This window comes from Miniopterus natalensis, chromosome 2 (assembly GCF_054644295.1).
Source record: "Miniopterus natalensis isolate mMinNat1 chromosome 2, mMinNat1.hap1, whole genome shotgun sequence".
NCBI lineage: Eukaryota > Metazoa > Chordata > Mammalia > Chiroptera > Miniopteridae > Miniopterus > Miniopterus natalensis.
Window position 1 is genome coordinate 136,788,329 of NC_142082.1, and position 24,882 is coordinate 136,813,210.

A 24,882-nucleotide genomic window follows, 5' to 3' on the forward strand; every position below is an offset into this window, starting at 1 on the left:
CAATATGGATGCAAACAAATTCTACACTAATAAGGAAACAAAGTTTAAAAAAATATATTTCGCCTGGCTGGGTGTGGCTCAGCGGTTGAGCATCGACCTAGGATCCAGGAAATCTCCGTTCGATTCCCAGTCAGGGCACATGATAGGGTTGCAGGCTTGATCCCCAGTCAGGGGCGTGCAGGAGGCAGTTGATCAATGGCGACTCTCTCATCATTGATGTTTCTCTCTCTCCCCCTCTCCCTTCCTCTCTCTGAAATCAAAGATTTATTTTTTATATATATATACGTATATATCTCAAAACATTGCTGATATTAATAGCAGTTATCTCTGAGTTATAGATTATGGGTGATTTTTCTTATATGTGTGTATGTTTTCTATAAGTATAAAGAAGCCTGTAGTACTTTTCTAACCATGAAACAAGAATAAAAAATTTTAAATTCATACTGTGAGTATCTGAAAGTAAATTTTCAGAATGTGCTATGGTAAAGATATATGTGATGATTTATATAAATCCCTGAGCATAGTGTCTGGAACACAGTAAATACTCAATAAGTGATAGCTGCTGCTGCTACTGCTGCTAGTTATTTGACGAGGTTAGCCTCCTGTGATCAGAGCCTGACGCTTTCAATATTGGGAGGCAATATCACTGAGAAAATATCCTATTTATGCAGCTATTTATGCAGCTTCTTGTCCTTCTGAGATCAATAAATATACTACCCCTCTATGCATACAATACTGACACTGGATCTAAAAAAAAAAAAAAAAGGGTTATAGGACTAGAGCAAAATGTTTTTTCTTTTATGAAGGTGTAGAGGAAACTAATGTAGAAAGGGGACTAGTAGTGATTTTCTTTGCAGTGAATTTTTTTTAGCTTTGATATAATTTATGACTCCTACTACAAGTTGTTTTTACCCCCTTTTTGGGCTGTCTCCTTAAGAATTCTTGGGAAATTTGAAACAGTGTAACAGAAAAGGGTTTCGCTGTTCTAGGAATTTCTGGTACTCTTGCTTCTCATATTAGTCAGCCCTTATATATCTGGTCCCCTGGAACTCAGTGCTGACAAGAGATGTAGACTTCCATGTACTTTGGACGTGTTTGGAAACTGAGATGTGCTTGTAAGAAACTACATTCAGCGTGTGAAAAACATACTGAAAATACACATGTTGATAGCTGCCTTTATTGGGCAGTAGTGTCAGATATTCCTAACATTGACTGTTTATTCTTCATATGCACTATAATTCTTAATGTATCTTGTATAGTAAATACATGTGTAGTAAATAGTCATAGAAAGAATGACTATAGTCTCTTTTAAAAAATTTTTATTTATTGAATTTAGAGAAAGAGACAGATATCAATTTGTTGTTTCACATATTTATGCATTCATTGGTTGCCTCTTGTATGTGCCCTGACTGGGGATCGAACTCTAACCTTGGTGTATCCGGACGATGCTCCAACCAACTACGCTACCCAGCTGGGGGCAGTGTAGTCTCTTACTATGGAATCCCTTGGCCCTGAGACCATTCTCTTCTATATTGCACAATCGTGTGAATGTACTTAGTGTCACTGAGCTGTACACCTAAAAATGATTAAAACAAAACACAGCAGTGTGAGCCAGATGAAAATATACAATTTCTAAGCTAATTTTAACCCTTACATCTCAGATTCTACTTCTCAATATTTACTTACCACTGTATACTGGAAGGTAGGGGACAAAGTTGCTTATTGTATCCTGAGATATTACATCAATTATTGGTGAAAAGCATGCTAGGAAAGGAGAATACTTTATAAGTCAGGTGGATTTTAGAATGTTAATGAGCACCATTGGGGAGAATGGTGAGTTTTTTATGTCCATTCTCCTCATCTAGTTTGTAATTATGTTTCCCCTTTTTCTTCAAGAAGGTCTATAGCTGAGAGAGAAGAAATGGGGGCATATGGTATGTGAAGAGCAAATGTATTATTTCCTCATTTAGACATAAGTATTCCACTTATCCTAATAAGTAGAATACTTTTCCTTTTAAGTATAGTGGGAAGGGGGTTGGGGAGGGGAGTATAGAGAAGAGGACAGACATAGAATTCCAAGGACTGTATGAATTGATTGTGATTTGAGAATATGGAAAATAAGAGCCTGATATCTGTTTTAATGCTCATTTTAATATTTTTTAAAAAGTTATGGGAAACTTACAGAGGTTAGCAGTCTTAAATTAAAACTTTTAGCTCTCTGTATGTTGTGGCATGGGAAGCTTCAATACTGTGATTTTAGCTAGGCAGCACTCCCCTTATACTAATCCCTCAATTTGTCCTGGTGTTAGTTTTTCATAGTTCAAGGATCTCTGAATGTCTCTACCAAAATTAAACAAGGCAAAATCCCCAGAGTTTCAGAGATCCCTTATTGTTTGCATAGATTCATTGTCATTGCTATTGACACTTTTCCCCACCGTTCATTTTTAGTATATCAGAATAGCAGTATTTCTTATTTGTCTGTAGAGCCTATTCTTTGACAGTATTTGCAGCAGTTTCTGTGGAAAATGCTTTATTAAAAAATAAAAATAAAAAGGTATGGGGAATCTCATTTTATAGCTCTTAGTGATAGAGCCTGTTGCCATGGAGTCCTGGATCAGATTGGCTGAACTGGGGACCAATGAGCAGATAGAACAATAGAACATAAACACATCATCATTTAATCTTGCAGAATTATTTACTCAGTGATATATGACATACCGTAACTGTATATAGAGCTGTGAAATAAAATGTTTCAAGAATGGTATATGGTGTTTTTCTTGTTTCTTTCAGAATTTGCTGTTTACTATAAACACTGTAATGATACATTATCTACTTAATGTGATTTGATTGGGAGAAGATGTGGTAGGAAATATCTATCACCTATTTGTGAATCAAGCTGCTGCTGCAGTCAGCTTGGCTTATACCAAGTCTAAGTCAGATTCTGGCCTTCTAGACCAGAGGAGATTTGTCTTTATATCTGAAGTGGCCTTGCTTATTTTGGTAACTTTAAAGCTGAGTCAGGAGTTGGCAGCTTTTTCTTAACTTGTTTTCCTTCTTCCTCTTGGAAGATCCTGTTGGTGTTACATTTACATGCCACTTGGTCTAGAGTTGGATTAGCTGGGAGTAGCTTTGGTGTTTTCCATCATCACTTCTCTAGCTTGTTCATCTTTATTAACATAGGTCTGTGAGTTCCTTGTCATAGTAGATCATAGCATGTATCTTCTCCTGCACCTTATTGCTTTAGAGACTGAGAATGATTCACTCATAAAAGAAAATTCCCCCTCTAGATCTTGTAACTCAGGGGTGGGGAACCTTTTTGTGGCGTTCCCCACCCCTGTTGTAAATGAAAGGAGTCAAGAGTGTTATGTTTCTCTTACTGTTTTATGTCAGGGATACATGAGAAATTATGGTGGGTCTTCCCTTTCAGTGCTCCCATGCTCGGCTATTTTTCAGATTTGAAGGATTGCAAGAGACTCGAGGTCTCAAGAGTGTTCCCCTCTTTCTTTTCTTTTCTTTTCTTTTTTTTATATATATCTTTATTGATTTCAGAGAGAGGAAGGGAGGGGGAGAGAGACAGAAACATCAAAGATGAGAGAGGGTCATTGATGGGCTGCCTCCTGCATGCCCCCCCCAGTGGGGATCAAGCCTGCAACCCCAGACATACGCCCCGACTGGGAATCGAAACTTGATCTCCTGGATCATAGGCCAGTGCTCAACTGCCGAGCCACACTTTTGAGCTATTGGAGCCTTTATGAGTGAGATGTCAACTTTTCATTATACCATCACTTTCTATTACAAAGAAACAAACTTCGGACTCATCTGTTAAGCAGAGAAGCAAAAAGTTTGTTTAATATCGATTGAGTAACTTTTTGTGGGGGAGGCCTTAAGGAATAGGATAGGAAGTATTTGGGGTTTTGTAATTTTAGTTTTTGTGGCAGAGAAAGGCTCACTGAGATGGCATTTGAGTAAAGACCTGAGGAGACTGAGTAAGCAAGCCATGTGTTATCTGAGTGATCATTTCAAGCAGAAGGAAGGAACAGTAGAAAGCAACCACCCTAAAGTGGGTTTAGGGCACAGGGAGGAGTCATTGTGACTTGAACTGCATAATTTGGGGAGATAGTAAGAGATGGGGCCTGAGGGAAAACTAGTGGTCATTATAAGGTCTTGTAGATCATTTTAAGGATTTGGACTTTTGCTCTGAGCCATTGGAGGGTGTTGAGCAAAGGCGTAATATGATCTGAAAAAGTTTTACACAGTTACTCTGGCTGCTATGTTTAGGAAATATTTTAGGGTATCAAGATTGGAAGCAGGAAACCAGTTAGAAGGCTGTTTCAATCATTCAGCCAAATGAGTTGGCAGCTTGGACTAAGGTGGTAGCAATGGAAGTGTAGGAGTCATCACGTTTTGGATATATTTTGAAATTAGAGCCAACCTGATTTGCTTCCTGATCTTTTAGATCAGGGGTGGGGAACTTTTTTTCTGCCAAGGGCCATTTGGACATTTATAACATCATTCACGGGCCGTACAACATTATCAACTTAAAAATTATCTATGAAAAAAGCTCCTAGATTTATTGAATTTCGAGTCCCGCCTGTGGTTGCCTTGGCAGGGCCAGATCAAATGATTTTGTGGGTCGTGTATGTTCCCCACCCCTGATTTAGATCTTCAGTTTACTCTTCTATAAGAAAGGAATGATAATACCTACCTGTAAAATGTCTAGCTCTGCACATACAATAGAGTGATCAATGATAAACATTCTAGAAGTGAGGCCTCCTTAAGATCTGATCCATCAAACATTGTGTGTTCTTTAAACACTTGACTTTAAACAACTTATTCACTATAACGTGCTTGCTACCTCTTCTATGCTGGAGATTGAATGTTCTTTATTTTGATGGGTGCTGCCCCTAACTCACCCTTTAATGTTGGTCAGCCTTTTCCTTGCAGCAGAGGTAGCATTAGAGCACCAGGGTGATTCTCTTAAATACTCCATAAAAATGCTAATGTCCCTTATTTTATGTCTTCCTCCACAAGTACATATAAACTCCAGGGTGTTGCTGCAGGATTCCTTGCGTATAGTAATTGAGGAATGTTTATTATTTTTATCATTTTTATTAGAGTATATGTGTGTGCTTTTAGTATATATGAACAGCAAAACCTAAATAGTGCCTTAAACAAGCAGAAGTCTCTTTTTATCTCACATTCAGGAAATTCAGAGGTACTTAGTTCAGCCTGGGGTTGGACTAGTCAAGGACCCAGGTTTCTCTATCTTTTGCCTGTCTATAGTTTTCAATCCTCGTATCATCTCACAGTCCCAGATGGCTGCTGAAGCACCAGCCTTAACTTCTACATTCAAGCCAGCAAAAATTAAGGATAAATAAAGAAGAGCCGCCCACTTCCTTTAAAGATACTTCATGGAAGTTGTATTTACTACTTGTATTAGTTTCTTAGGGCGGCCATAACAAGTACCAGAGACTAGAATGATGACTCTTAAAAGATTTCCAATTTCCTTCATGTGAAATTAGATTGTTTCTATTTCATTTCTCTGGCCAGTCTCACATTCAGTTTTAGATTTTGAAAGATACTTTTAATATTGACTTGTTGGCTTAGGTGTCCTCTTCACCTAACAGGTGATGTCATTGACCTTTAAGGTCAGTCACAGGTGACATTAACTTATCAAGTCATCATAGTAGGGCAATATAGACTTAGCTGCATGGCATTTAAGTTAGCAATAAAAGGCATCCTGAAATGCCATTAACAGTAGGTAAATTGTGATTTTTTTCTTTCTTTCTTTTCCAGAATGTCTTATCCAGGTTAAGCTGGGACAATTTTGTCAGGGTGTTGGGAAAAGACAGTGTAAACTTTTAAGGTGCTTTTCATCCCTAAGATTCTGTGATTTTGCCCTGTCCAGCATGGCTCAGTGGTTAGAGTGTCAGCCTGCACATTGAAGAGTTGTGGGTTCGATTCCCAGTCAAGGGCATGTACCTGGGTTGCAGGTTTGATTCCTGGCCCCGGTGGGAGTACGTGCAGGAGGCAACCAGTAGATGTGTCTCTTTCACGCTGATGTTTCTTTCTCCCCCTCTCTTCCACTCTCTCTAAAAAAAATCAATGGAAAACATATCCTCAGGGTGAGGATTAACAACAACAACAAAAAGATTCTGTGATATTTTCTACATAGTGACATTACTATGATAAAGCTAAAGAAAATGGAAGCAGCAGAGGGAAAAGCCTCACTGCTGCTCTTTGTTTAAAAGAAGAGGAAATTTGATTTGTTTTGTTTCACTCAAGGAAGTAAAATGGGTATTTTGGGCCAACAATGCAGAGAAGCCAATAGAAACTATAATGAAGCCCAACTAACACTTCAGTCCATTGATCTAAGCACCTGTAGTCCTCATTTCAGGGCAGATACAGCCATGACAGATACTGAGCAAGGAAAGAGGGTGCGTGTCTAAAACTTTTTTTTTTTTTTTTGAGAGGAAGGGAGAGAGAAACATGGATGTGAGAGAAACATTGATTGGTTGCCTCCAGTATGCGCCCCAACCGGGGGATGGAACCCACAACCTGGATATGTGCCCTGACCAGGAATTGAACCCTCGACTCTTCATTGCATGGGATGACACTCCAAACACCGAGCCACACTGGCTGGGCCATGTCTAGAACATTTTAATCTTGTTTCTCTCTTTACTTTTCTAAGGAATTGCTCTGGACATAGCCAACTCCTATGGCCTTCCTTACCACACCAGTAAATCCTTTTACATTTATAGAGCAGAATGATTTTTCTCATGCTTCCCTGATTTAGAAAATTGGCACAATTGTTATTACTTTTATTGGCTTAGTACTAATGAAACCTATGATAGTTGACTTCTGAAGTCCTCAAGGACTTGGTGACTATTTCTTAACTATAGCTTTACATGTTCCATAAGTACTTTACACTCCATTCCCCCATATTATGCTTTCTGTCTTTGAAGAAAAGGGAGTGTTGAGCCCATATCTCTCATTTATAGCTCAATAGGCCCTTCTTTCCTGTCCTTCTCCCAAGGGCTATTGAGCCATTTGTCTCTTTAGGCATGCAGTTATCATACTATTTTTGGTTTTTGTCCTTTGGGCATTGTAGTGGAAAGAACATGGAATTTTGGAATCAAGAAGATCTGAGTTTGAATTTTGGCTCTTTATACATACTGTATGGCCCTGAACAATTCACCCAATATTTCTGAATGTTAGTATTTCATTTATAAAATGGAGATAATATTTTATACCTTAAGAAGATCAAATAAGATACTTTATATAAACTGTAAAAAATTTAGTCTTGAGGATTGAGTGGAAAGATGAGTTTACAAACCTAATTTTTGAACCCCAAAATATGTCTCCCATTGACACACTCTGAAGAAAAGCCTCAGATCTAGGCACCCCTCCCATCCCATATTCACAACCCAGAATGCTCCTGAATGTCCATTTTGGAACACCTAAAACTTTGGCTTTGGGATCAGATACAGCTAGGTTGGAATCCTGCCCTCGCCCCTCTTGTATTAGAAAAGTTACTTAATTCCTCCAAGCTTTGGTTTCTTTATCTGAAGAAGAAAAAAAAGCCCAAACAGTAAGTTTTGTTAGGATTAAATAATGTTAGAAACAATAATCAATGAGATACCACCTCATACCTGTTAGAATGGCTATTATCAACAAGACAAGTAATACAAGTGTTGGAGAGGTTGGAGAGAAAAAGGAACATTCATTCACTGCTGGTGGGAATGTAAACTGGTACAGCTACTATGGAAAACAATATGGAGTGGAGGTTCCTCAAAAAATTAAGAAAAGATTTACCATATGACCCAGCAATCCCTCGTCTGGATATCTACCCGAAAAATTTGAAAACATTTATTCACAAAGATATATGCACCACTATGTTCATTGCAGCATTATTCACAGTGGCCAAGACATAGAAACAACCGAAGTATCCTTCCATAGATGATTGGATAAAGAAGATGTGGTACATATATACTATGGAAACCTACTCAGCCATAAGAAAAGAGCAAATACTGCCATTTGGGACAACATAGATGGATCTTGAGAATATCATGCCAAGCAAAATAAGTCAGACAGAAAAAGTTAACTACATGATTTCACTTGTGGGATATAAAACTGAAAAAAACAAATGAACAAACAAGAAAAACAAACAAAAACTCATAGACACAGACAACAGTATGGTGGTTACCAGAGGAAAGGGGGTCGGGGGTTAGTAAAGGGTAATGGGGGTCAAATATATGGTGACGGAAGATTATTTGACTTTGGGTAGTGGGCACACAGTGCAATATACAGATCACGTATCAGAAATGCACATTTGAAACCTGTATAATCTTAACAATGTCATAGAAAGAATGTGTACTTAAATTTTTTTAAAAAACATCAGAGAAGTTAGAGCTACATAGAGATTTTTTTTTTTTAATGTGGGTTGTTTTTTTATTGATTTCAGAGAGAGGAAGGGAGAGGGAAAGAGAAACATCAATGAGAGTCATTGATCAGATGCCTTGGGAATCAAACCGCGACCTCCTGTTTCATAAATCAACCCTCAACCACTCAGCCGCGCCAGCCGGGCAAGAATGTAGACTTTAGAATCAGTATCAGAGTTCGTGTTCTGTTGTCTGGTCCTGTCAGTATTGGTGTGACCATGGGAAAGTTGCATAACTACTCGTGGTGGATATGAGTTGAAGTACATAAAGAATCAGGTTTATAATCTTGCTCAAAAACATTAGTGCTTTTTTTTTTAACTCCACCTCTAATGTCAAAGAGTGTAAGAATAAGCTTGCCATGCATAAGCACCTCAACAGTTTTATTTTGTTTTTAACCTGCCATTTTAACCTATGGGTGTTTCTTCCCCCACTGTCTTGACTCCTAAGGGCATCCCCCACCCAGTGTGTGTGTTTACAATCTTAAGCACTCAGTTAAGTTTTGACAATTGTAGTATACCCCCATGTAACCAGTACCCCAACCAAAATAGATATTTCCATCACTCCTGAAGGATTCCTTATGTCTCTTTCCAATCAATATTTTATCCCTCAAGTGATAATCAACCACTTTCTGGTTTAAATCACTGTAGGCTAGTTTTGCCTGTTCTTGAACTTCATATAAATGGATTTATATTGTATTATTTTTTGGAGGGAGATAGGCTTCCTTTTATTTACCATAATAGTTTTGAGATTGGTCATTTTGTGTATATCAGTTTATGCCCAGCAAAATCCCCTCATATCTCACTGATGATTCTTTAATTACATGTTCCTTCCCAAACCTGTCACAAAAAGGAAACAGAATTACCATAATTCGTCTAGCTAATAATTAAGAACCACCTCCTAGGGCTTAGGGATAGGGTCACCTTCTCTGATCATGGGTCCTCAGAGGAATGCAAACACCAAAACTTAATTCTTTTTTATTGTTGAATAGTATTCTACTATATTGAATATACTACAATTTATGTATTCATTCTCTTGAGCCCCTAGATTTTAAACAATTTTTAAAATATGGGTATCAATTAGGTGTAATTTACTCTTGATGTACAAATTAGTAAAGGACTGGAAAGTTAACAGGTATTTTGCTACAGGGTATGTCCACATTTTTAGCCTCTAGCTATTCTTTCTTACATTCTTTCTACTTGGCCATAGATTACAAGGGAGAAAATGAAACTGCCCTTCGGTTTCTGAATGTCCCCTATATAATGTATTCTTTTTGGCCCAGTGCCTAGAAAGTTGTTTATAGAGTTGATGGAAGGATATATAATATCACTGTGCTCTGGAAGGTGCTTACCTTGGCAGTCAAAAAATTTATGGGGAATATGCAGTATTCTCTCTGAAAATTGCCAAATCTTGGCTCCCTGTATCGTCCCCTGTATCATCTTATTTCCTCATTCCCACTCCTTGCCCCCCCACTTCTGACAGTCCTCTCTGTGCAACTTTGAGCCCACTCAGTGTCCTCAGGAGACACTCTGCCTTAAAATTCTACTGCTTGCCTGGATGAAATGTACAATGTGCACAAATAGGTTGTAGGGAAGCACAAATCTAGGCCCTCCTGGGAGCTTAATGTCTTTGCTTTGTTCTAGTCAAGTTGCATATGAAGTAGTTCCTTTCTTCTCCCATCAGAAAAACCTCCCAAACCTTAGTTTCTTCTCTGTACTAAAGCATGAAGAGTAAAAATTCTTTCTTTGCCTTTTAACCCTTTTCTACTGGCTTTAGTCTCACTTTTTATTTTTAAGGCTTTTTTTTTTTAAGTAAATAAATTGTCTTGTCCCTGAGCTGCATATTTTCCTTTTGTTTTGGCCCAGAAAAATTTTGGCCCAGGAATCCTTATGCCCTAGAAGTAAGGAGAGCCTTCTGCATAGGATTATAGGACTGGAAATGACTGTAGTTAAAGGTTATTTTGGAGGATGAAAGAGCACCTCAGCTCATGAAAATTCCGTTTTGAGCTCAGTTTATCTTCTGATGGTCTTGACTATAGAACAGTAACATTCTGACTCCTCATTACTGGCCTTCGTTAACTCAAGGACAGCTTCTTTTATCCTAGAAGCAAAATGGTGAGGAGACATAAGACCATGTGATATGAAGACTTGATTTAAGAAGCTGGGAATGTTTAGAAAAGGAAGATAAAATTGTCTTCTGTAAGAGGCTGACATGGAAGTAAGATTAAGCTTGTTCTTCATGACTTACACAGAGAACTAAACGGGGGCTAGTGGGAGGAAGTAACAGGAAGATGAGTTTTACCTCTTTATAATCCCCCCACACACACACACACAAAAGAAGGTTTGTATCTAGAAGTGAAGACTTTGCCTTTACTAGAGGTATATACAAGCAAGGTCAGCACAACCATTTTTCAGAGTTACTGATGATTCAGGAGCCTGACTGGAGGATTATGGGTGCAGGAGGATGGAGCTCAGCCCCCTTCCAGTTATGAGATTCCATGATTTCCTTTGTATCTTTGATAGACTTTTCATTTTCTTGCCTGGCCTTTGACCATCCGTCCCCTTAGAGGCAGTATTGCATAAAGGTTAAGAAAGCAAGCACTAGAGCCGAATTTCCTGACTTCGAGTCCTAGTTCTTCCATATACCAGTTGTATGCCCTTAAGCAAATTATTTAACTTCTCTGTGCCTCAGTTTACTTGTCTGTAAAATAGTGATGATAATAATATGTATCTCATAGGACTGTTGTAAGATTAAATGAGATACATAAAGCACTTTGGGATAGTGCCTGGCACATTGTAAACACCGCAGAAATTTTAGCTGATTTATTATTATTATTATTATTATTATTATTATTATTATTATCATTATCATCATCATCAACTCTGTCCCTGTCAGTCATTTCTGTGTATGGAGCTGGGCTTCTCTGTCTGATCCAGATACTCCCTCTCTTAACATACTGTGTGTTTTTTAATCCTCAGCTGAGGATATGTTATTGATTTTTTTAGGGGGAGAGAGAGACAGAAAGACACATCAAAAAACATTGATTGATTGCCTCTCGTATGCCCTAACCAGGAATCAAACCTGCAACCTTTTCATTGTACTGGAGGATGCTCCAATCAACTGAGCCACACCAGCCAGGGCTTAACATACCCTTTATGACTATGTCAGGATGCTTTTGGCTAGAAGAAACAGTAAACTCAACTCAAGATAGCATAAATGATAAAAGGATTTATGACCTCACATATCAAGAGGTACAGAGCTAGGAGGGTCCAGATTGACTAATTCAGTTTCTGCTCTGCGGCATCAAGGATCCAGGCTTATTCTCTCTGCTCTACCATCTTCCATGTGTTGGTAGGATGTTGCCACAGTCCAGGCATCATCTGCATACAAAACAACCTTCAGCAGGAGATAACTACCTTTTTTTTTTCTAGTGGCTTTTTCTTTTAATAATACAGTAGGAAGTTGTTCTTTGAAGCCACCCACCCAGCAAAATCCTCTCATTTCTCACTGTTGGTGAGTCACTTGTCCCTTCACAAACCAGTCAGAAAAAGGAAAAAGAATTACCACAATTGGTCCTGCTAATTAATTAAGATCCACCTCCTAGGTCTCAGGAATATGATCATCTTCCCTAATCATGTATCCTTAGAGGAAGACAGACACCAGAAGAAAGACTGAGCTAGATTGATGAGTGTAGAAGAAAGGGGAGATTTGGGTAGGCAGCTGGTATAGCGTGCTATTGTACCTTTTCCTCTACTTCTTCCTTTTTCCTCAGAGTAAGAATTATTTTGTTTTACACAGCTCTTCAGGGGGCCAGTGATCTCAGTGGAGATGACTCTCAAAATTATTGAAAATAGATGCATTAATCACTATCTGTTTTATGGATGTCTTTAAGTATCTAAAGCTCAAGTTTTTCTATTTCTCAATGAATGAAGGAAACCATGTGACTCCTTAAAACTTGAGTTGGAATATATGACCCTATTCCAATATGTCTGTTATGAAAAATCATTTTTTCTTTGATTGGTTTTTTTCCTTAGTGCTTTGGCTGAGAAACCAAAGTTGTGAAGTTGTGACATTGTGAAGTTAGTCCAAGTGTCCAGATAGTTCTGCCATTTCTGACCCACATGTGAAGAGGAGCTGCAAAGTTATCATTCTGATTTGAAGAAATATAACTCTTTGATAATTGAGGCCCATCCTGGAAAAAGAAACAACCAGTTGCTTTATATTTTTCCATATCACCTTCTCTCTTTCTCTTTTTTTGCAGTTTTGTTGAAATATAATTGACATACAGCTCTGTGTAAGTTTAATGATTACCACAATAAGTTTAGTTAATATCCATCTCCTTATATAGTTACCCCCAAAATTTTTTTCCTTATAATGAGAACTTTTAAGATTTACTTAGATTCTTAGCTATTTTTAAATATAACCATATAGCAATGTTAACTATAGTCATTATAGTTAACTGTACATTGTATACCTAGTACTTCTTTATAACTGGAAACTTGTACCTTTTGGCCACTTTCATCCAATTCCCCCACCTCAACTTCTCTTTCTGGCAGAGAAATCTGTTTGAAGCTATTTAAGCCTAAAAAAGAAAAAAGAAGTAAACTTAATTTTGTGTGACTCTAAGCAGGTTTAGGATAAAGATTGAAGCAGTTTGTAGCTTGTGATAGGGTGCAACTATATAACACTTAAAACTGTTTAAGAAATAGTGAAAGTATCTGTCTCAAGAGTTTTCTAAGAGAGGCATGCAGGCCACTCTCAGGAAGTTACAGAAAGGAGCTCTTCTTTATGGAGGGGAGATTGCATGAGGTCATATCTAAGAACTTTTCCATTTATGTTTTCCAGCTAAGGGATACAGAGAAGGCATGTACTGAGTTTTACTGTATTTCAAACTGAAGAGATTGGAGGCTTGATTTACCCATGGAGGGGGGGTGTGGATAAATATATGTGTATATGCAGTTCTTATGTACAGCCAATGATCCATAAAACTCTATAGCGTATAACTTTTTATAGAAGCCTCTAGGTACTGAGTAAATTAATTAAAAAATAAAATATTGGCCATTTTCTTTTGTTGTCAGTTTCTTCCAGTACTTCTCATTTTTAAATTCAACTATATGACTATGATTGTATGAATGACTCTCTTGCCTTTTAAAGGGAATTTATCTAGCCTTACGCAAACTAAGTCTCCAGGCAGCTGCTCAAGAGCCACCACAAGGTGAACAAAGCGGTGATCTTGAAGACTAACTTAGGCCAAGATGAAGTTACCTGTGCTTCTTAAGGGCCTCTGGGTCCTAACCTTTAAACTGATTTGAAAAAGGAAAAAATGTCTAGTGTGACAATTTTTTTGAAGCATTGCTAACTGTTTGTTTAGCTCATTTCTAGGGCCATGGATTAGACATGATGTTTGGGAGGGGTTTTAGTCTTATATTTTTAAAGGAAGGAAAGTACTCAGGATTAAAATACAGTCATTAACCATATAGGGAGAAACCTCTGCAAACCACTGTTGGAGCTAAGAGTGTTTGACTTAAGTGGTTGAGGACATAAATCTGTGTGTAGAACATTAGCTTCTGTTTCTAAACGTGTGCTTGGAGAACTGTGTTGATTTCATTATAGGACTTCCCAGGTAGCAATAGGAAGTGATAAAGGGCCAGCCACCCCTGCATTACAGATTCTCTAACAGTAGAATGCAGTAGAATGACTGAACCTGAATAGTGACTAGCAAAGCAAAGATTCTCTCTTCCTCCAGGGAGACACCCAGTATTTCTGAAGGACAGATGACTAGAGTGCTCTTCTTGCTTTTTCAGCTTGCTTAAGGTAAAGGAAAAAAATTAAGTTTCTATAACCATTGTTTGATTTTGCTGCTTTTTGATGTGGAGAGGATTGAAGTTGGTAACAATGTTGTGGTTTGTAGCAGCTGTGGAAGTTCTCCCTTGGGAAAGGAGAGTGTTCCTCTCTGGTAGTGAATAGAGCTTTATAATATATTTTTCTTTCTGGAGAATCTAGTGAGTTAACTCTTTGAAGTGCTCAAGCTGAAAATGTGTGCAGATTGCTGTAAGGAATAAGAAAGGGAAATAGGTGCCAAGAGATTCATACTACATTGCTTTAGAACTGAATCCTGGTGACTCTCAAAATAATTATGCTGAGTAAAAGAATCCAGATAATGTATGATTAAAATCTGAGAAAATGGAAAACTACTCCGGAGCTGTGGGATTTAATGGAGTAGAATTTTAAGTCACTGCGTTTTTAAAAATCCTTGAAATCCCCCCAAAAAAAAATTTGAGAAAATGGAGATGAATATGTACTGACAGCAGATCAATGGTTGGCTGAGGAAGGAGGGGAAGGGAGAAAGGGCTTGCAAAGGAACAGAGGGGAAGTTTTGGGGTGATAAATGTACTTACTATTTTTATCGCGGTGATGGCTTCACAGGTATATGCGTATAAAACCATTGTAACTCATCAAACTATACATTTTAAATGTGTGCAGTTTATTGTATAAAGTTTTACCTCGATAAAGCTTTTTTAAAAAGGAAAATAAACAGACCCAGGGACAGTGTTTATCAAAGGACCCTTTTTTGGGTTATAGTGAGGCAGATGAAGACTTGTATGTGAAATACAAGTCTTGTGTGATGTTTAATTACGGATACACACATCCTATTTAATGCATTTGATGTTTCTTTAGGAGTCCATAGAGGCTACTGTAGTCTATTGAAGAAGATGTCTAACAGTAACACTACTCAGGAGACCCTGGAAATAATGAAAGAATCAGAAAAAAAACTGGTAGAAGAATCTGTAAACAAAAACAAATTTATATCTAAGACTCCAAGTAAAGAAGAAATTGAGAAAGAGAGTGAAGATACCAGTTTACGCCAGGAGACACAGGTAAGGATTAGAAGTGCATCATATGCGCACTCTTTGTACCTGAACAGAAGCGTCGTTATAGGTGTCATTGGGGATGTATAGGAAGCCGGTCATTTATACGAACACTTGATTCTCCCTAAAAACCCAACTTCATCTTTCAAGAAATATCTCCTTCCCTTTTTGTCATAGTCTCCATAATGAAGTCTAAAGAAGTTTTGGGGTGATAAATGTACTTACTATTTTGATTGTGGTGATGGTTTCACAGGTATATGCATATAAAACCATTGTAATTCATCAAACTGTACATTTTGAAATCCCTAATCTATTTAGATCTGAGTTATACTGGTTCTTGCTTGCTACATTTTGATTTTTTTTATCCTCACCTGAGGATATTTTTCCACTGCTTTTCAGAGAGAGGGGGAGGGAAGAGGAAGAGAGAGAAAAAGAGAGAGAGAGAGAGAGAAACATTGATGTGAGAGAGACACATCGATTGATTGCCTCCTGCATGCGCCCCAGCTGGGGCCTGGGATCGAGCCAGCAACTGTGTTATGTGCCCTTGACTGGAATCGAACCCAAGAGCCTTCAGTTCATAGGCTAATGCTCTAACCACTGAGCAAAACCGACTAGAACTTGATATTTTTTAACTGTCAGAAAATAAACTGTATACAAACACATATTTAACAAGTCATGATATGGCACATGCAGTAAACTCTTAAATCTAGGACTGCGTGGCTTTACACACAGTGTTAAATTCATATCCTGGTTGTGTTAAAGAAGTCAGCATTTTCTGGGTCAGAAATAGTCTCTGAACTTGCCACTTGTTAAATGTGAGTGAGAGGAATTTCACTCTTTGGTTGCCATGTTGCTTTCCATCCAGATTCATACAGCAGTGCAGATATGGTGGCTGTAGATGATGGTCAGCTGAGATTCTTTCAGGGCTCCCCTTTGGTACCCAGCCAGCCCAGACTCTGAGCCTCATCTAGCTTACCTGTTCCAGTCATTCTCCTCTTCTGTGGTCACTGCTGGTTTCCTCTGTTACCCTAGCCCAAATTTCATAAATCCTTTCCTTCATGCCCAATAGTAAAACTGATCTTTATTGTATACTTAGGAAATAGACTGTTAACTCTATTTAGTTTAAAAAGCAGTAGCAACAACATTTTGGAGAGACTGGAAACTTGAAGCATAATTCCCTTTGACAACCCAATACACCTAGGCCTTGTCTTCTTTAAAGATTAAAACAGCAACAACATAAAGGGATGAATTAAAATCAGACAGCTCTCTGAAATATTTTGTTCTCTAGCTGCCTGCTTTTCTGTCTTTCCTCTTAACAGTTTGCCAGATCTCTGTCCTGGCTGTTTTTCTTTCCATTATCTTTTGCATGTGAGTTGTCATTCCCTGCTCATCCTTCCAGAGTTTGTGGAGACCACTGTTCCATCTATACTTCTAGCCTCTAGTGGTACCAATAATGAATTTTAAATCCTCAGGACAGATATGTGATGAATGTTTAATTATGCACTGTCATGTTACGTGGAAGATAATAATTAAATGAACTTTTGGTTCCAAGTTACTCTGTTCTCAAGAGACTATTTTAAGCAGTGTTCTGAATTCCTGTTGTATGTACTTCTTGAAGACAGGTAGAAAAGAAAGGATGTCTATAGGTTTTATATGCCTTATGGACACTCACTTAGTACACTGGGTCTTCATCTAGATGGGGGGGGCGAGTTGTGAGGGGAACTGTTTCCCTTCTGACTTCTTTGCTGCTGCTAGAGCAGGTGGAGCTGCTGCTGCCATCTACTGGAGCCCCTGTTCCTTCTACAAAATCTTCAGTCTTTTGGGTCACCCTTCAGAAGCCCTCTACCCTCTACCATTTCCCAAAAGATCATGTACCCCTTCAACAGCACAAGAATCTTACTGATGCCCTAGCCAATTTGGTTCAGTGGTTAGAGCGTCAGCCTGTGGACTGAAGGGTCCCGGGTTGATTTTGGCCAAGGGCACGTACCTCGGTTGCAGGCTTGATCCCCAGCCTCGGTAAGGCTGCATGCAGAAGGCAACCAACCAATATGTCTCTCTCACATCAATGTTTCTCTCTCTCCCTTCCACTCTCTGAAAAGCAATGGAAAAAAATATCCTCTGGTGAGGATTTTTAAAAAAGAATCTTACTGATGCTGTCAAGGGAGTGCCTGTTATGAATTGGAGATGGAAAGTCTGTAGAAGGGGACTTTGATTACTTGTACTATGTGAGACATATTCTTAGACTCAGCCATTGGCACTCAGGACATCTTTTGCGTGAAAATATGCTATAAAAGGCAGGTTTTGAGATTCAGTTTAAAATGGGCAAGCTCTGACTTAATATATACTGAACTTAGGTGGGTCCTTCAAATAACCAGTTGGGTATGACCTCCTAGCTGGGCTTTCTGCCTTTAAACTTATAATCCCTTCTGATTTATCTACCATACTGCTTTAGAAAAATAGTTATGAAATAAAGATCTGATTGTGTTAATTCTCCTCAAACTTTCTGTGTGCCTTGCTGCCCTAGGCTAAGTCCCATATTTGTCAGCATGACATATTGTGATCTAGTCCCTTACCTGCCAGTCATCCACCTCTGGTGTCCTGTGCTTCAGCCTTATGTGATATGAATCCTTGGTTTTGTTATAAATAGGGACTGAAAAGTTTGGGGAAAGCATGCTTTTGTACATGTTTTCTCTACCTAGAATGCCTTTCTTTGTATTCTTTCCATGGCCTCCTCCAGCCCCTAAATCCCCTCCGCCAACATCTGTCTAATGCCTGTTTATCCTCAAAACTCAGTCCAAATGTTTCTTTCTCCCAGAAGCCCTCCTTGACAACCTTACTCACCTATTGCAGGTCTACACTGTATAATTCTTCTATTAATGTCTGTCTCTTTCACAGAACTATAAGCTCCATGAGGCCCAGGGTTAGGTCAGTTTGGGCTTACCATTGTATCTTTAAGGCCCAACACAGTTCCTTGCAGGCACTCAATATTTGCGAACATATGAATTTGTGAGTTGCTAGGTCTGAGTTAGACACTCATGCTATGTGCTTCTGTAGCACTCCATGAGAACTTCTGTAATGTACTTAATGTACTGTATTGTAATTGTCTTGTTTGTCTTCTTCAACAGGATTATGCGTTCCTTTTTGACAAGGTTTGTGTCTTTTATCTCTGTATCCTCCGGTAGTTAGCATGGTGTCTAGTAGATATATTAGGCTTTCAATTCATGTTTGACTATTAAATGAAAACTATCCATTCTGGGAAACAGATTTATACATACATTTCTTATAGGGTTATAAATGATGTAACCTCTTTGAAGGGCAATTGGTAATACTTTATAAAATTTTTAAATGATAAATAAATAAATAAATAAATAGACTACAGATATACTTTATTTTTAGGTATACTCAGTGTTATGGATATTGAAGCATTGTTTATACTAACAAAAGCTCAGAAACATCCAAAATGGTGCAGTTTAGGGGACTGGTAAAATAAGTTATGGTACACAATGGAATATCATGTAGCCATTAATAAAAACAGCAGATCTTCTATAAAATGATATCCATAGAAAAGAAGTTTAAAAGCAAGGTTCAGAGCAGTATGTACAACCTGCTTCTATTTGGTTTAAAAAAACAAACTTCTGTTTATACACATGTACAATAAGGCTATATATGCATAAAAGATCCTTGGAAAGATTACAAGAAATTCAGTATTAGTTGAGGAAACCAGGTAGCTGGGGGACAGATGCCCCCATTAATACCTCTTGAATGTTTGTGCCATGTTGTTATTACCTATTTAAAAAAATAGTGACAAAATACTACTTCATATTTCTGGACTCTCACTCTTACGCTGTCTTGCCACTGACCAGATTCACCATCATTGTAATTTCTTACTCTTTCCATCCACCTCCCAGTTCTCCATTTTGCATTGTAGTTGTCTTGTTTAGTAACTAGTGAAGACAACAAAGGAAAGGGAAATCCTCACCTACCCAGGACCATGCTAGTCTCTGACCCTGTCTTGTTTTCCCTCTCCCACACATCAGCCTTAGTTCTCTCCTATCCCAGTGCCAGTGAGTTCCATTCCCAACATCTCAGAAGCCCTAAGTACCTCATCCCATACATAACCCTACCCAACCTCTTCCCAAATGCCACATTTTGACTTCTCAGCTGTTCAGAAACTTCATCAGTTAATTAGTTATTTCTTCCCTCATCCCACCTTAGGCCCTCTTCCTTCATCTTCTAATCTACTCCTTGCCTACTCTCCTTGTCCTCCCTTTGCTCTGGAGGTCTCATCCATATCTTCCATTCTCCCTTCTTTTTATCCTGTCGCATCTTATATTCCTGACCCAGACAGTTTATAAGAGCCACCACCAGGAGCCTAGAACTGGGAGAATTCTCGGAGGCAAGCAGTTGACAAGAAGAGTCTTTCTTCCATTTCTGCAGCCATAGGGACAGGTGACTTGAATATCTCACATTGGAACTCTGAATGTGTTGTCCTATAAAGATGTTATTATAAGTGATGGTTAGGGGTCATATTTCATGTCTACAAACATCCTAATCAAGAGGGTTCTGTGGTTTACCCAAAAGTAATTTTTATCAATCCGTGAAATAGGCCAACCAGTCAGTGTCTTCCTATTTTTATCTACACAGTGAGTGGTGATTTGTCTGTCAGTGGCCTGTGGTGCCTTCTGTGTCATGGTTGCTAGAGTTGTAGCACAGGAGAATAACCACACCAAATGGGTCTCATCATAGTTTGGCTATTGTAATAGTTTTAATGTTAGTGCTTTTTCTTTGTAAACTTGTATTGCTTTTAACATGTTGATTTTCCCCACCTTTAATATTTTCTAATCCCCTTCTAACAGAGGCGGACATCCAACCATGGTCATACCAGGAAAAGAGCCAAGGTGAGCGCCTTTTCTCTATAGCCTCTTTCCTGGTGTTATTAGTAATACATTTTACAAATGTACTTATTATTACTAATATCTAATTTAGTTGCATTATACATAAGCAAAGTGTTTTGCCTGCACTTTGTACCCTAATTGTGAACATGCATACACACGCACACACACACACAGATGCACGCACACATTTCCTATTGTAAGGTCTGGCTCTGTTTTTCTCCATTATCTCTGGTTCAGTCACAGTGTATTTCTGATACCTGGAAGGTATCAGCTGGAGCCTCCCACAAAGCCTGAGCAAATTGTTCCTGGTTCTGCTGTAATGCTAGTTTTTCTGCTTAGCTTTGGCTTCTCTAAAAGAATGGCTGCTATATGAGTCTGTCTTTTCTTCCCCCAACATTTTTTTCCCTATGAATTTTTTTTAAGATAAATAGTGCCCCCATCTGTAGAAATGATTCAAGATTTTGAACATCCTAAAAATACAGCCCTTTTTTTGCATGTTTTACTTTTTAGGTTGGGACAGGGGGAAAAACTGTTTTTAATCATGGTATGATAAAATTAGCACATCACAGATTATTTTAAGTAGTGTTATCAGAGAGGACTATTGTATTAGTGTGTGCTGGCATATTAATTTTAGTTTAAAAACTGTAAAATATTAAACTTTTCTTACAGTGGGAAGAATTATCACCAGAAGCAATAGTTAAGATGTCCACCCTTTTGCCCCAGAAAAATAATGGCAGAATTTGAGAGTGGCCCAGCCATTTTGTTCCTTGGGTTTGAAGAAGGCCACTGCGTATGATAAATTGGCTCTACACCTTGCTTTACATGGCCTAATCCACAGTGGTGGGCTTGACACTAAAGTTCAAACAGAGGGTGTTCACTGCCACATCACTGCCTCCTGAACTTTTTGAGTTCAGTAACACAGTTATCTTCATTTTACAGCTGAGGAAACTTGGGTTTATAGAGATTGAGTGAGTCTGACAAAAGACATTTATTAGTAAGTGGCAGAACTAGGCTTGAAGTCAGTTCTTCACACTTGCAAGTTGTTTTTTGGTTTGTGGTTTTGTTTTGTTTTTGTTAATCCTCACCTGAGGATATTTTTTTCATTGATTTTTTTTTTTTTATTTTTATTTTTATTTTTTTTTTTTAGAGAGAGGGGGAGGAGAGAGAGAGAGAAAGACATCAATGTGAGAGACACATGGATTGGTTGCCTCCCACACTTGCCCCAACCAGGAATCAAACCCTCAACCCTTCAATGCTGGGCTTGATGCTTTAACCACTGAGCCACACCGGCCAGGGCAGACTTGCAAGTATTTTTCACTATACTGCACTACCTAGATATACATACCATGTTTTGTACTTTTCTATTCATGGTAAGCCTTGATTTTATTGTAAGAACTCTGTAAATGTTTATAGGTAGATTTCTTATAAGTCACTCTTATAATTTTTGGCTTTGAGGATCCCTAGGAGAGCAGTGATTTGCAAAATGGATTTCAGATCTTTTGGGGATTCTCCCGCCAGCAAAGTAAACCAAATGGATTTGCTTTTTATTACATTAATTCCCAATTGCTAGACAGTCTTCTATCTTTCTCCTTACTCTTCTTAGACACTTTTTTCCATCCTTACCACATCTAAGCTTTAGAGCCATTTAGCATTTATTGTCTACTATACAATAGGCACTATTTATGATACATATGTTTACATACTTTATGTCATCTAATTCTCACAACAGCCCTTTAAATATTTTTATCACAGTTTTATTGAAAAATGGAGACCCAGAGAGGTCAAATAATTTGCTCAAGGTCTCGTAGCTCATAAGCAAAAAAACAGGAGTTGAAGCTAGGACTTCTGGCTCTTAAATCCAGGGTCTTTTTACTAAGCTCTACTGTTGTGTATTCTCAGTAAACTTCTGAGTCTGAAATTAGAGCACTGGGCTAGAGAGAGAGAAAGGAGAGCCAAGTGAAGTGGTTTTTCCTATCTGTCTAAAGTAGCTGTTTTGTTTTTATATGTCTACTGTTATAAGCAGGAGAATTATCTTTGTTTTGGGGTGGGGAGAATTGTCTTTCAAGTGAATCAGGAACTAGCAAGTATGACCTGTTTTTTAAAACACCCTGTTTAATAGAAGCAGCAACTAACAGAGCCAAAGAGGATGCCCATCAGTCAGCCAAAAGCTTCCTGAATGTCTGCCAAAGGAATATATATGTGTTATTTGTTTTTTCTCAGTCTAATTCCAAGCTGAAGTTGGTACGAAGCCTGGCAGTGTGTGAGGAGTCCTCTGCACCATTTGCTGATGGGCCACTAGAAACCCAGGTAGGTCCTTTATAAGAGTAAGTGTAGCTTTTGAGTTTGGCAGTTGTTTTGTAAACTATAGTATAGCAGCTACAATATCAGCATTAGGCTTGGAAATCAGGAGCTTCGAAATAAGCCATTACAGTCAAGTACGGCATGGGTAAGAGCATGAAGTATAGGTCTTCATACCCATGGTGATGCCGACAAGGAGATCCCAGGGCTGGATCGTATTTTCCCACCCACACCCTTTCCCTCTGGTGGTTAGAACCATTTCCATCCAATTTCTACGCCAAGAACAGCCAGGGTAACTTGAGCTGCCTATATAATAGAAGGCTGTGATTATTGGTAGAAAAGTCTTGGCCTTTATCCTTTTGCTAGAACAAAAACTAAAACAATTTAATTAACAGAATACCCTCTTCTATAAGAGAATGCTTCCACCTCAAGATTTATCTTTTCTGAGATTTAAAGGGGGCTACAGGAGAACTAAAATCCATTTTGCCTTTGATTATATTTCTCTTTACCTTTGTCCAAGGATATAATTCAGTTGCACATCAGCTGCCCCTCTGACAAAGAAGAAGAAAAGTCCACAAAGGATGTCTCTGAAAAGGAAGACAAGGACAAAAACAAAGAAAAGGTTCCAAGGAAGATGCTGTCTAGAGGTGAGGGCTTTCCCCGTTTCTTACCTGTCCTAGGGCCTGGCCCTGCAGTGCCTTTTCCTTCCATCTTGAAGTCTGGCACCTACTGGCCTAACTGGCCCAACAGTTCATTGTGTCCTACTGACTTCATGGTTGGTTGGGACAATACCTAACAAGGTTACTTTCTTTGCTGTTTTACCCAACCCTGTCTTAAGAGCCATCATGCCACAGAGCGATGCTCCATTAACATTGGTACTACCCATCGAAGGACATTGTAGTCAATTCTGATTTTATTTTTGCTCTGGAATAAACAGTGAATGGATCATCACTGGTTCCAGCTCCTCCAGATACCATTTATATTTTGGGATGATTGCAGTAATTTTTTTTGACAATGCAGATTTGCATATTATTATTAAGTTCTCTTTGTTTTGTTTGTTTGGATTTTTTAAACCTCACCCAAGGATATTTTTTCTGTTGCTTTTCAGAGAGAGTAGAAGGGAGAGAGAAAGAGAGAGAGAAACATCGATATGAGAGAAACACATCAATTGGTTGCCTCCGCACGCACCCCAACCAGGGCCAGGGATCGAGCCTGCAACCAAGGTACATGCCCTTGGCCAGAATCGAACCCAGGGCCATTCAGTCCATGGGCCGATGCTTTAACCACTGAGCCAAACAGGCTAGGGCAGGTTCTCTTTGGTTTTAAACTCTTGGACTGATAGTAAAAAGACATGGTCCATGAAAGCAATAGTTAAAAGTTAAAAGGCAATCTTGGGATTAAAATGTTATTTAAAAAAAAAAAATCTTATAACTAATCAATATTTGAGCATATTTGCTGCAATTCTGGAAAATTCAGCCTTGACTACCCTTACCTGGAACTTGTTTTCCTTAACTAGAATAAAACCAGCTTTGTTTTGGTAAGGGCATTCAGTAAATACTTACTGATGGTAAGGTGGCTTTTCACTGTAATCCTGACACAACACTGTGACTCAGATTCTACCTTCTATAATTGTCATGAGGAATTTTGTGGGCTGGCAAATCAAAGTCATTCTGTTTTTTTTAAGCTAAAACCCCTGAAGTTTGATTCTACTTTCCTGTTCTCATCTCCGCTGATCAGGTTGTGGGCTTCTGCTTGGTATTAGATATCATGCAAGGCAGTTTCATTTATTTTAAATATCTTTTGTTCGGTGGTTTTAGACTCCAGCCAAGAATATACGGACTCCACTGGAATAGACCTACATGAATTTCTTGTAAATACACTGAAAAAGAACCCAAGGTAATAACATGATTTGATGGAAGGGGCAAAGGGGCTAGCACCTAGAAGGATACCCAAAAGGCCAAGTAGCTTCTCAGAATTTTTCTGTTAGAATCTCCGGATACCTATCCCCCACCACCATTTCTCTCCAGTGTAGTTTTATATTCTGTGAGGGATTCAGAATATCCTCATATTGAGGTTTCTGCTTTCAGAAGAGTTGAGAAAAATTCTGTGAAGAAGAGTGCAGAGACAAAGAAATATGAAGGCTTGGGAGTACAATTTAAAAGCACAGAAGAAAAAAATTGATTTGTACATAAGCTAAGTCATAACAGTTTTAAAATTATGTGAATAACCATATAGAATATAGAATAATGATTAGATTAGTAAGTATAAAGTATGTGTTTATATGAAGATGACTGCCAACAGAATTAGGTTTCTAATAAGGATAACAAAATACATGGTTAGCAGGATCTTAAAAATGCATATTCAATTGTTTGTTTGTTTTAA

The 24,882-nt window shown here is 38.4% G+C and overlaps 1 protein-coding gene across 8 annotated transcripts in view; it reads left to right on the forward strand.

Annotated features, from left to right (window-relative positions):
• R3HDM2 (R3H domain containing 2) overlaps positions 1–24,882 on the forward strand; it is a 141,795-nt gene that overhangs the window by 81,471 nt on the left and 35,442 nt on the right. For 4 of the 8 annotated variants that reach the window (XM_087814601.1, XM_087814594.1, XM_087814596.1 and 1 more), the window contains exons 3-8: positions 15,117–15,316; positions 18,433–18,456; positions 20,164–20,205; positions 22,423–22,509; positions 23,021–23,147; positions 24,318–24,396. In XM_087814601.1, coding sequence (XP_087670727.1) covers positions 15,152–15,316; positions 18,433–18,456; positions 20,164–20,205; positions 22,423–22,509; positions 23,021–23,147; positions 24,318–24,396 — 524 coding nt within the window. In that variant the 5' untranslated portion in view covers positions 15,117–15,151. The remainder of the gene's footprint in view (positions 1–15,116; positions 15,317–18,432; positions 18,457–20,163; positions 20,206–22,422; positions 22,510–23,020; positions 23,148–24,317; positions 24,397–24,882) is intronic. The other 4 variants (XM_087814595.1, XM_087814597.1, XM_087814598.1 and 1 more) reach the window with 1 other exon arrangement.